At 44.2% G+C, this 13633-nt stretch overlaps 1 protein-coding gene across 1 annotated transcript in view; it reads right to left on the bottom strand.

Moving 5' to 3' along the window:
* Positions 1-4705: 4705 nt before the first annotated feature.
* Positions 4706-13633, bottom strand: part of PGBD5 (piggyBac transposable element derived 5) — a 73786-nt gene continuing 64858 nt past the window's right edge. Inside the window, exon 7 of the mRNA XM_069800772.1 lies at positions 4706-12647. Coding sequence (XP_069656873.1) covers positions 12452-12647 — 196 coding nt within the window. The 3' untranslated portion in view covers positions 4706-12451. The remainder of the gene's footprint in view (positions 12648-13633) is intronic.

Raw genomic sequence — 13633 nt, forward strand, 5'->3', positions numbered from 1 at the left:
GTTGTGCCTGGGAAGAAGGGAGGGGTGGAGGGAAGCTGTTCTGAGATTTCGTTTTATTTCTCATTTACCTTACTCTGGCTGATTTGTAATAAAAAGTGAGCTAATTTTCCCTAAGCTGAGTCTGTTTTGCCCGTGATGGTAATTAGTGAATGATCTCTCCTGTCCTTATCTCGACCCGCAAGCTTTTTGTTATATTTTTCTCTCCCCTGTCCAGCTGAGGATGCGGGAGTGATAGAACGGCTTTGGTGGGCACCTGGCGTCCAGCCAGGGTCAACCCATCACAATTGCATTGGCCAAGACCCCTGTAAGGAATACAGATGTTTAGCAGCAGCTGGTCTGAGTCCTACTGAAGTCCCTCACAGATACCTCAGAGCTTCTCTAGTCCAGGGTTACAGGTACCAAGCTCCTGGCTGCAGCAACAAATTCTCTTCATTAAAAGTGCTAATATCTCTCTTATTAAAATAAGTTTATTAAACCTGACTTGCAGTATTTAATAGCACCCACTGATTGCTCAGTCTGACTGCAGACTGTGGGTCATCATCCGTGTTCGGTTTAGTAAGTACTCGACATTACCTGGTGTCTGAAAAGACAAACTGTGGAACTCTGCAGTGGCACTTTTGAAATTGCTCTTCTGAACAGAGCAGTGCTCTACCTGCTCTATGTTAATCATGGGACAGGAACAAAAAAAAGGTGATTATTTGAAGACAAAAATGTTATGCTAAGCTAGTTGTTGGGATGCCTCTCTTCCACCCAATCTCAGAAGCAGCTCTGTACCAGGTGGTAGTGGGTTGCTGGGCACAGTAATGGAGAGGACTGAAAAACCATGAATCAGAGAGACGACAAGAAGAGGAGCAGCAGGCACAAACTGGAGGAAAGCTCACAGGTACAGAATTACGTCTTTCTTTACAAGTGTTGGATGGGGAATTTCTTCTGGGGCTTTTTCAGTCCAAATGTTCAAGAGATACATATGTACATTAATTCATGTATATGTCACTATCTCCAACAGTTTCAGTGTTAAAAGGCTTTGCGATACAGATAGAGTAGTAGGCAATGAACTTTTCCAGTTCCTGTGAGTGATTTGCAATTTATTCTGGCGTGGCTGGCTGCAGATGCTAATCTTATTCACACCAAGTTAAAGAAATGTCTCTCCCCTTTCCCTCTTGCCCTCACAACTTTCCATTTTTGTAGATTATTATTTGGCATCATTGTACCTGGCTGCTTGACAAGATTATCTTTTTTTTTTTTTTTTTTTTTTTTTTTTAATTTTGTGTGTGTCCAGAAGAGATGGAAGTGGTTTGCTTTGCTGTCTCCCCAAAGGGTACGAGACAATGCTGCGATTTTAAACCCTGCCTTGTTGTTCTTGGGGACCCCGAATCTGGCAGAAGGAATATCTAACCTTTCTTTTAAGGTCAAGACCCAGCCCCAAGGCATGGAAGTATGAAAAGGAGCATATTTTGGCTTGTCGCACCTTGGTGTGTTCACGTTGCTGTTGGTACCAGCTGCCTCCGGGTCGGGGCAAGGGCTGCTGTGCGGTAGGTGAGTCTGTCTGCTCCGGGGAGGTTATTCCCATCCATGTTTGTGGATGGCGAATTCCCCATGAACCTGAGAACCTGCTTTGCTGCTGCTCTTGCTTCTTGGATGAATAAGAATTTCAGGTTCCCAAGCAAAGCCTGTAACGGAAAACAAATTCTGCAGGGAAAGGCAGAACAAAGGCTGGTAAAATATCTGAATCCTGCGTCGGTATCTCTGGCGATGTCAGTGCAGGCGTCCTGGGGAATCCCGTCCAAGCCCAGTGGGGACAGTAGAAGAGGGAGAGAGGTCTCTGGCTCCTCAATTCTCATCACCTTTTTTCTTCAACTCTTATTTGCAAAGACAAAACTGTGGCTGGCTGTGCATCTGACCTGTGCTGTAATCTAAGAAAACTGGAGCGCAGAGACGGTGTCTGAAGACAGTTGAGATGGCTTTGCTTTGCAGGGGTCTGATGAGATGCCATTCATTACTATGTGTAAAGTGCTTTTTCAAGTCTCCATGAAGGTGCCTTAGAAGTGCCTGTGCTTTGACTTAGTGACGGCTGGGGGTATCTTTCTCTGCAGTGTCTGTGACTTGGCACTTTTTCTCTCTGCTCCTCTCTGGAGACGGAGGGGAAAGCGGAACAGGATGTTAGAAAACACTGCAAAACGGAACGCTAAGTTTGGCTTAATTAAGAAAGACTATGTTGTTGGAATTATTAATTGCAAATTCTCTTGAGGCTAATTTCATGGGAGATTGAGTTACTGCAGGCCCTGGCCTGATCTGAACGGATGGCATTGTTTTAAATGGCAGCACTGAGGTTATGCACGTGTGTGTGTGTGTGTGTCTCAGTGTTAATCAGATCTAGGATTTCATAATTTCATAAATTCAATTCCTTGTTTTATTCAATTAGTGCGTTAAAGATGATTTGCACCGCTTCTCACAACTCTGATCACGTAGCCTTATTACACACAGCATTAGGTCTGGTCACGGCACATCCAGGGACCAGGTTGCAAAGAGACGTGCTGCTGGGGCTGGCGCTCCAACCACGACGGCGAACTCGGAGAAATTCTCATTTGGTTTTATGACACAGCTGAACAGCTCGACTGGTGGGTGGCTGGTCTCACTGCAGGGGCTTGTAATCGTCTCCTTAGGTCCCTCCCGCCCCTGCGTGCCTGTGGAGGGATGTACGGAGTTGCCTGTGGGTGCTGCGCGTGGCTGCGTGCAGGTCGGGGAGCCCTGACACCAACCAGGCTGTGTTTGTGCCAGTCCGTCACCCCGATGATGCACCCACACATTTCCAGCCTCAGGCACTCGTTTGGGACGAGCCAGCCTCGGCTGTGTGCTGCAGGCAAGCACTGTGGTTTGATCGCTTCTTGACCTTGGATGTGATGTCTCGGAGTAGAAACCTGTGGGCTCCTCCCCAGCTACTCAGTGGTGACTGTTGTGGTGCAAAAAATACAAGGCAAAGGAGAAAAGGAACCTGTTTCTTGGAGGAGCTGATTGTGTGAAGGGTCCAGACTGTCTTTCAGACCAGCACATTAAGGGTTGTTGTCCTGGTTTCGGTTGGGATAGAGTTAATTTTCTTCCTAGCAGCTGGTATAGTGTTATGTTTTGGATTTAGCATGAGAAGAATGTTGATAACACACTGATGTTTTCAGTTGTTGCTAAGTAGCGTTTAGACTAAGTCAAGGATTTTTCGGCTTCCCATGCCCAGCCAGCAAGAAGGCTGGAGGGGCACAAGGAGTTGGGAGGGGACACAGCCAGGACAGCTGACCCAAACTGGCCAAAGGAATATTCCATACCATGGGATGTCATGCCCAGTGTATAAACTAGGGGGGGTTGGCCGGGGGGGTGGATCACTGCTTGGGAACTAACTGGGCATCAGTCGGTGGGTGGTGAGCAATTGCATTGTGCATCACTTGTTTTGTATATTCCAATCCTTTTATTATTATTATTGTCATTTTATTATCATCTTTATTATTTTCTTCCTTTCTGTCCTATTAAACTGTTCTTATCTCAACCCACAAGTTTCCCACCCTCTCCCCAATTCTCTTCCCCATCCCATGGCGTTGGGGAGAAGTGAGTGAGTGGCTGCAAGGTGCTTAGTTGCCAGCTGGGGTTAAACCAGGACAGGTGTCAATTCAGCTACCTACATGTTGAAAAGATTTCTGAGATCTTGGCTGTGTTGAACATGCCAGATCTTCCTGCCCTCCCCTTTTTTTGATACTAGCTGAGCAACTTAAGATAAATAGTCACCTCCTAGAGACTGGGTCCATGGAGATATTAAATAGGTCAAGGGACTCGCTGCTGGTTGCTTTTCTTCATGTTTTATTTTCCCTGAAAAGCTGGATTTTTCTCTGGACAACTTAGATGTAAACTAAATTTCTTCCTGTGGAAAACACAAATTACTACAAAGAAACACCCTGAGCAAATTAGACTGAGATCGCACAGCAAGAGGTCAGTGTTGAGCCACACCAGCACATACCTGGAGGATGCTCTGCAGCCTGGTCCCCGGCGGACGGCTCTGCGGCCACAGGAAGGCATGGGGGACATCTTTATTGTGTTGTTGGCAAAGACCCACTGTAACCCCACTTACGTTTTCTCCTGCAAGGTTTCTGCTCCCTTTGTGGATTAAGGTTTAAACCAGGCCGTAGTAACTTGTTGACTCGGAGCTGTGAAACAGCCGTCATCTGGAGGTGATGCGTGTCTGGTTTTGCCTGCAAATGCCACCTATTTGGCATGCAGGTCATGGTTTTGGTGGGTACCACCGGTAGCACAGACAAACCTTGCAAGGAAGAGTCAGAGCAGTGAGGACAAAGGGCCGGTACCGTTCAGCAGAGAGAATCTCTGAGAGCTGGGACAGACGCCTGCATCCTTGTGTCCACCCCTCCCTGCCCCGAGATGGCTGGGAAGCATCGCTTGTGCGTGTCGGGGGGGGGGGGGGGGGGGGTAGCTGTCCCCTTTCCTAGACCACATTGAAACGCTTTTTAAACTCAGTTCTTGCTAAAGAAAATGCTTTTGTACTCAGTGGCTGGATAAAGATGTCAGGTTTTTGCCTCTAATGGTCTTAGAGTGAGAACCTGTAATTTCTCTAGCAGCATTTTCTCCATGTCCTTTCACCTACACATGCAGAGGACAACCAAACATCTTCCCCAATCTATTCCAGAAAAGAACGAGACAGAAAAGCAACCAGTAATATATCTGACTGTATTTCAAAGTTGTTGATTGTAAACAAACTTTGTTGAAGAAATAAAATCACATGACAAGATATCAGAGTGATACTATAAATCCATTTTGTTATTGTTGCCACACTTCACATTTTTGGAACTCGGAATTTAGCTCATGGTGTACAAAACTTGTAAAAATTTATTGCAAGCGTGCCTTTGTGTAGAACAAAACTGGTGTCACAAAAGTAGTTCCCTGTCCCACCTAGAAACACAGTTGTGTATCTCTTACCATGAAGAGGTCACACACCTGCATTTCCTGAAAGACTTGGCTGTTACAAAATTGCTCTGAGAAGTTTTTTAAAAAAAAAAAAAAGGAAAAAAAAAAAAGCAATTGCAGCGTATGCTTTACCTCTGGAATTTACACTTCCAATGGAAATCTTTAGAATTATAAAGAACATGGAACTTTGCAACAGAACTGCAGTCGCTGACGTTGTGAGCACAGCCCAATGGAGTCGTCCCGAAAGCACGCGGCCAGCGAAGGCCCGTCGCTGCGTTTGGTACCGTCGCTGCATTTGATGGAATGTAAGTTGCACATATTGGAAAATAAATGAAAATTAATCCCCACTGTTCCTGTTTCTACTGTGGCACTTCCTCAGACTGTCGCTTCCATGCTGTGCCGACATGCAGCAGTGCTTTGACTCCAAGGTTGGTGACTACTGAACATGTATAGTATAAGGAAAGGCATGGAGTGAGGCTGGTGATGTAGCTAAAGCAGGATTTATGTTGCTAAAGCAGCTGTGCAGACTGGTTGTGTTAAACATCAGCCTTTTCTTTTTAATTCAAAGGCAGCAGGGAGCGGGGTACACATGCTGGGAAGATGAGAGTTAGGAGGGATCGCCTGGCTCCTCTCCCTCTGCATGCCCAACCTCCGAACTTTCCTCTGCCTCCTTAAACCTGCTGTTCCCCTTCAACTCCTCATTGTATCAGACCTCACCTATGTGGGATCAGATCAATATCTGGCTTAAATCTGAGTTTTACTATCTTTAATCTCACGCCAGACCATGGGGTCAAGTTATTTTTAATTTCAGTACTGAAATGCCAGGCAAAGACTTGGCTTACAAGCAGCAGAAAAAGCCAGCTTGCAAAAGTAAGTCCAAGAGACCTGGGATTTGTTTTCCATCAAAGGAGTAACTCTGTTTCATAGAGACATGTGAATTGTTCAGCAGTCACATTTTGCATACACCTTGACACAGATTAATTGGAGAACAAGACCACAAAGTTACTTTGACACCAAGCGGGCTGGGGTTCTGGACAGATGAACCTAGTGTATTGGGCTTTGCTTTTTGACTTCTAGGCTTTTTTTTTTTTTTTTTGTAACTAGGGAAAATAGGACAAAATGCTCTGTTTGAAGTCCAGAGCACACTGTAAATACTTGAAGAGGGAAAGCATTTGCCAGCTTCTTTATCTCAGACATGGAGTTGCCAGGGCTGGGAGCAAACTGTGTGGGCCTGCCATCTTCCCTTCCCCAGTAAGACGGATGAGACTAGCTTGACTATGAAGTCTGTTTGTTCGAGGAGGTTGGATCCCACACTGCACTTGTCTGTTCCCCTCTTTGTTTATTCAGTCAGGTCCTGCACACCATGGCCCTGCAGGACGGGGTTATGGTCCTTTCCCACTAGGTTCTTCAGCCAGGTCCCCCACACATTCAGGGGTTGTTACAGTTACATCAAATGAGCACTTTTGCAGAGTGATGTTTTCATGGATAAGATTTTTGCACTACACATCGTGTGGACCACCTTGACATCTAATACAAGCAATTATTACTTCAGAAGAGGGATACAAAAGGGATTTACCACTTAAGGCCTTTTCGTGATAACTAACAGCTGTTCACCAGACCCATCAGAGTGGAAGGGTTTAAAAAAAACCCAAAACACCAAAAAACCTCCCCAGACCATGTCAAAGGCCCCTCTTTGACAGCGATCCAGAGCTGAGAAACGTTACAGCCATTCCGATGGGAGCAGTGGGTGTGGTGATGCCGACACCTGTTTTGGGTCCGTACGAACCTGACGGGCAGCACTAATGGGGCAAAGCGGGCAACACCGTCACAGTGACTGCCATTAGTGTAGGCTTCAGAAACAATACCCTGTTTCATCTAAGATCTGTGAAATAGCAGAAAGGATCAGCAAAGTAATACCATAGAAGTAAACTGAAAGGCCAACTCTGTGTTGTCACCTCTTCCAGACTGACCAAGAACCTGCGGGCTGATTTGCATGTGCTCTAAATCCATGGAATGAGGGAAGCAAAGGAAAGCGTAGGGCAGGAACCTTCTCCAGGGCTAGATTTCTGAAGACACAGAGCTCTCTCTCAAAAGAAGAGGAAGAGACCCTTTTTGTACAAAGCACAGATATTCTCAGCTGTTCCGCAACAGTGAGATGATGGCACGGGGGCTTTTCCAGTGCCAGTTCATAAGGCTTCTGGAAACAAAGGTAGGTTTGGGAAGAACTGTTACAAGGAGGAACATATATCAAGTAGCACTGGTGATAGGCTTGGATTTGAGCAGATGATGATGTGATCTGTCTGTGCAAAATATCCCAGTTAATGAGAGGCCAAATATATACATGTTTTGAGCTTAGAATTCCTTGCCTTTGTAAAGTGTTGCTAACAGTCCTTTGACACTTGAATGTTCTCAACCAGATTGAGATGAGCTCTTGTTTTACAAACAACTAATCTTACATCAGTTCTAGCAACAAGAAAGTGCCATGGCAAACTCCAACAGAGATGGATGGAAGACTTCATATTCCATCTGAGCCTCAGTGACTTTTCTCAAGTCAGTCTTAGTAATTATTTGACTGAATTTCACATTGATTACTGGACTATAGTGGAGGTTCAGATTCTCCATTTTATCTCTTCTAGGCAGGTTGGGCTGCTATGTTTTATCCAGTTTTCTCTTGCCTTCAGTGCAACTTGGTTTTGACTCATAGCAAAGAGAACCTGTGCTGACAAAGTCCCACAGACCTTACTTCAGGGTGGAAAAACGTTCAGCATGCTTTCACTTCTAGTTTGGAAAAGTGCATTTGAACAAGAACTAAGTCACTGAAAATGCAGAACTTAGACTTAAATCAGCAGGAGTGCAAACTCCACTTTACAGTTTCATCACCCCCTTACCTGTGCTGTGCCTTGGTGTCTGATTAGGAAAGGGGAAGCTCCTATTTGAGGAGCTAATGATGTCTCATGAGTGTCAAGGTTGTTAAAGCACTTTGCCATCCTTGCATGGAAAGTAGCACAGATGTGCAGAATTATCATCACCCCACTCATCACTAAAATCAGCTCCAGAACTAGGGGACTAAGACATGTAAGACTGAGATATTGGAGGCTTCTTTCACTACTCGCCAGCTCAAGACAGACTACTAAATAAATTTTGGAAGGAAAAAAACCTCTTCAGCCAAAAAAAAAAAAAAAAGCCACAGAAGTGTAGCTGGAGGAAAAGAATGGGAATGCTGTTTTGAGTTGCTGTCCTTAATGTCAGTCTGGAAACAGCTAAATGTATTTCTCTCTAGAAATTGTCTGAAGAAAACAACATTGTACCCATTAGGGACACTGAGACTTCTATAAATTGGGATTCTCGGACTACCTTGTAAATGTAGAAGGGTTGGGGCTAAAGAATAGAAATGGAAAACAGAGATGAGATTTCTTTAAATTGTGCCCTAGTGTCAAGTGCACAAATGGACTGAAGTAAAAAGTGGCAGTTTCTGCAAGCCCTTGAAGCATTTTTCAACTGAGATAACAGCAGTGGAAACCATTTCACAGTGGCTTCTAAGCTCTAGTGAGTGTTCTATTACACACCGGGAAAAGAAATGTTTTCCAAGAATAGGTCGTGGCACGACAGACATTTCTTGAAAGCAGTACTGTGCATAGAAGGTGGTCAGTATGTCCTACTGATGGTCTCAGTTCTTTGAAACAAAGTTTGCATACCATAAAGAAGTAATTTTCAGTTTTCAGAAGGTTTTTTTTGTCTGGAAAAATTTAGAGATGTGACCTCTGTGACCTGGTTGGCATTTCCACTGCACTTCAGCTACTGCTGAACTTTAAGATCTCTTACCCAGATTGTCTCAAGGCTACAACCCCCCAAACAACCCAAACTTGCTATCATTTCACAAGCCATTGCACAATTAACACACACGTGCACACTATAACTAGCATCCTTGCACTACTTTGAGACTAACCCACCCCCCCCCACCCCTTTTTTTTTTTCCCCTTTAACTAGGGGGAAGCCTTAATGTTACAAGCAGGTAGGGAAACAAATCTGAGTAAGCCAGTTTGCAGTAAAGGAAATGCTACAGAAGCTGAGCTGCAGTTAACAAACTTTTGCCTTTTAAAAATTATTCAATTTCTTCCTTAATTACTTTGCCTCATTTGTATTAACATAAAGAAAGTGCAAGATGCTTTTTCAACAAGGAGAAATCTTAACTTTCCCCAACCCTATCCAAATGGAGAAGATGAGGTGGTATAGTCATCTATGGATACAGACTATGCTTTGGTGGCTTTTGCTTGTTGGCTTCGAGAGCCAAAATTCAGGCATTTTGTACATATAAATATATATAAATATTTTTGCTTACTTATGGAATGTTTGTGCATGTTTAGGGCACCAGTTCAAAATGATGAGGGATGGTTAAGGCTAAGAAAATGAAATTCATTGCAAAGCTATAATTTTGTCTCCATTTTTCTCCTTTACAAAGGAGACTAAAGCATCTTCCCTGTAATAGTTAGCCACTGTGTAATCCCCCGTTAATACCAATTCTAGGGAAAACTACTCAGGACCCAGTCCCTGAGGCAAAAAGCTAGGACCTCATGATTTTAGCTCAAGTAATCCATATAAATAACAGCATACATTAGTGGAAAATTAAACATTCCAAGGCCTTGGACCTACTGTCACCTGAAAAAGAAAAGGCATTTTCTGTACGGGATGGCCTAGATCCAAGCCTTTAAGCATATATAGTAATGTAACAATTGGCCAAGGACTCCAGATCTATCTCGGGGGGCTACGACAGAGCTGGAGAGTGCTGTGCTCACTCCTCAGAAGAGCCAAGTGGCTCCGAGGACGTCCTGCAAACCTCCCCATCTCTGCTGGGGGTATGTGCACCTTGGAAATGCTCCACCACGGCAGGGCAATGCAAGGAAGCTGGGCTCCCAGCAGCTACTGTTCATTCAAGCCATCCCACCAGCAAAGTTCCAGCCAGACCTTTCCTTTCTGCCCCAATTTTGACTACTGTATAAATTCACAGGACGTAATGAACTTGTAGCTACTCTTCCTATTGCAATATAGGCTGGCATTGTCTGAAGCAAGGAGCAATAAGAACGCCACATGCCTTCAGGTACCTCTGTGGAATTCCCTAAAAAAAGGAAACTGTGGGCTTATATTGCAGAACATTTGTTTTTCATGCCTCATGCTAGCTCCTCTCCCCCTTTGAATACTTACAAGACTGACAAGACCCAGCTACCCAACATGCTCAGTCTGAAGAGGGGTGGTCTCCATCCTCTGCAGTGCCAAGAAGTTTTGAACTCATCCTTGGGCTCCTATGCAGCTTGGCATTGCCAAGGACTAGAGTGGTACAAACTCTCCTTCCTTTTGAGGCTAGGAGGTCTCGGTGCACAAGGTTATGTCCTTTCTGCCACGTTTCCTGGGTGGAGACCTTGTGGACTGAGAAGTGAAAAGGGATGCTTAGGAAACCCACTGCTGTACACTGTGCAGCTGGCAGGCAGAGCAGGCCATGGGGGAAACAATGCCCAGGGAGAGAAAGGTATGAAGTTGGCCGTCCCCTTACTCTTCCCCGAAACCAGGTGGGATCTGCTTCTAAGGCTATGCCAAAAAAGTAAGACTTTGGTGGAAATAGAAAGATGGCAGCGCAAGGATGCTCTTTGGGCTAGTCAGTCATTTACTAACCTCTGCTGGATTCTTCCTCTGGTGTGATTTACATGCTATGCATTTGCATATCACATAATGATGAAATCTGGGGAGTTCTCAAATTTGTATTGGTTAGCCTTTATTGCCTCTTGCCAGACAGACACCTATAACCTGGTGAGGTTTACACTGATAAAGAAATCAAGCAATCAATCACTCCGTTCCTCTTGAATCAATCAACCTAAGTCATTCTTAGGTAAAACTTTTCAGGCTTGGGGACCTAAAACCAGCTGGTCCTCTAAGCAAGATGGTTTCTGTCCTGTAAGTTAATGCAATTCTGTTTGTGTCCATCACTGCTAACCTTTAGAATACAGAGGGTTTTGCTGATTGAGTTGTAGACTGAAATCAATAATGTGTAGAGGGCAGGGTAGTATTTTACCTCAGTGTTGATTCTCCCCTGTTTCAATCATACCTCTCTCTCTCAGCATTGTTTTCCAAAGCTTCAGCGACCTTCAGATTCCACCAGCACCAAAACATGGCATTTCAGCCATGGACCCCAGCTCAATGACGATGCTTGGCCTCTACAGTGTTACTCAGAACAGGAGAACTCTTTGGGATTGCTCTGGTTTTGTGAGCTTTAAGGGCTGGTTGCAACTGGACTTCTTTCTTGTTGTAAAACACAATGCTATGTTATTTTGCTAAACATGTAATCTGCTTAATTACAACTACTGTGACAAGCCCCGAACTCTAACAAGAAGAATTCCTACAGAACACCCTGCAGTGATAATGGGAAACACACTGCTATTAGTGACTTATTTTTTTCCTGCCAACTGTGTGCCAAATGAAGTTCTAAAATGGACCAAACAAGTCTTGACAGTTACAAAAGGAAAAAGAAAGAAATTGTTGTTCCTAAGAACTTAACAGTCCATTACATTAGATTTTTAAGCAACATTTAAGATACAGTTGAAATCAAGAAAAAATATCATTGTTATACTCTGATTTCTCACGTGTACGCTGACTGTGGCAGTTAAGAAGTCAGGCAGTATTACTTACTCGTTTACTCACTGTTAATACTTACAGTATTATTCACTGTTTGTTTGCGTATAAAATGTTCTGTCCTGGTTAAAAAAGAAAACCAATGTAATATATTTCCATTTTAAATTCACTAATGTATTTGCTTTCTCCTAATTTTGCTGTGTTCTAACTGGGATCAAATTGCTTTACATTACATTAATCAAAACAAAGAAAAGAAAAAAAAAAAGACAGAAAGAAAAAGTCTTAACTGGTCCTCAGTTCCTGGCTGCCTGCCTGCGAAGGTTTTGTTTGTCAATACGCTTGCTTCAGTGTTCGTGTATCTGAACTGCTTCGTTTAGCACACTGGGAGGACAGCAGCGAGGCCGTACAGGATGGCAGGCACTCTCACCCACAGCCCACGGTGTAGACTTACGTTGTTTGTCCCAGGATGGAATAACTCCAAGTAAGGTACGGAGTTTTCTCTAACACCCGCCTAGGACTGCTGAGCTACGTCAGCTTATGACAAGCTCTTAGCCCAAGAAGAACTTTACAAGATGACCCTGTTGAACAGATAGTATTGAGATGATGACTAACTTGAGTCTGTTTCTGGTGTACAGATTCCCACAGGGCATTCACATATGCAATTCTGTGTCAGCTTTTCCAGTGGCACTTTCTGCAGGACATGTATACATCCAGCTGCTACTAGGAACAAAGTTTCCACCTCTCTAGTGGCATCACTTGGCATTTTTGGATAAGGACAGCACTGGTGGTGTCACAAGTTCCTTGCTTTGCCGTTCCAGGTGTGGTATCTTCTTCTGCTTACCCTCCGCTCCCTGCCTACGCCACCAAGAACAATGCATCAATGGGAGGGTGAGGTGTCTTCCAAGCCCAGAAGCTCCTTTACAAGTCTTTCACCAAACTGTGCGCGGCTATACCTTGTCACATGGTAGGCCTCTGACATTTTGTAGAGGATGTAGGCATTGTTTATAGCGATGCTGATGGCAAACCAGAATACTTGTTGCCAGGTCTTGTTTGGTTTGTGAGAAATGAAATACCTAAAAAGTCAAGAGAGAAGGGGAGGTAGAAGCACTGTTCAGCCAAACACTTGCAGCTGGGATGGAAGAAATAATCCCAGACAAAGATTCTGCGGTCACAAAGGGGAAGCAGGCCCAGGACTTAACACCTAGTGCAAGCATCATCTTAAGAAATTTTGTACAATGTATTGGACAGTCATTTACAGTTAAGTTGCTTAAATTTGGAAATTTCTAGTAGTCTCTAAAAGAACAGACTTCCTTGCTCTCAGAAGCAAAACCTCAGCAACACTCTCACCTCTGTACCACTCCACGTAAGTAAGACTACCAATACAGAGTCCTTGAGCTTACCCATGACAAACATCCACATGATGGGAGCTGTGGGTCTGAATCCCTTCAATTTTTAACTAAAAAAAAAGCCTCAGGCACGTTATGTTATGGTTTAGGGAAGATTGCTGATGCTTCTCCTCTTGTTTATCTCTACTGCGAGCAAAGAATGATTTCTGCTGCTGTCAACAGTAGGTGGGAGGATGTGGGGGTAGAGCCAGAGCGTGCAGGGCTGGTATGTGGAGCACCTCTCCATAAGGCAGAACTAGGAAGGACTGACATCCTTATATTTAGGTACTGACAAATTCTAGGACTGCCAGAATATTCGCTCCTCGGTCATAAGATTTCCCACTTTCCTACTTTCACTTTTTTAGTAACCATTTACATCTACTACCTTACCTCTTTTTCTTATTGATTTCCTCAGACCAGATCCCGGCATCGGTCTCCAGCAACCACCTCCTCCTCTTTCATCTCTCTACTGAATTCTTGCTGCCTTGCCCAGAACTGGCTTGAAAAATCCGTGCTGCTTTTTCTCTCTCCTCAATTTTAATGCTCAAAATTTTCTGCACCTCATTGCTATTCCTACAGCCAAGCTTCACCACTGCTATTCTTACTCGTTTCTGTTTCTCCCTGCTACATTAAGAGCTAACACTGAGGACTCTAACTGGAATTCAGAAGCCAAA

The sequence above is a fragment of the Haliaeetus albicilla genome, chromosome 13, assembly GCF_947461875.1.
Source record: "Haliaeetus albicilla chromosome 13, bHalAlb1.1, whole genome shotgun sequence".
NCBI classification, from domain to species: domain Eukaryota; kingdom Metazoa; phylum Chordata; class Aves; order Accipitriformes; family Accipitridae; genus Haliaeetus; species Haliaeetus albicilla.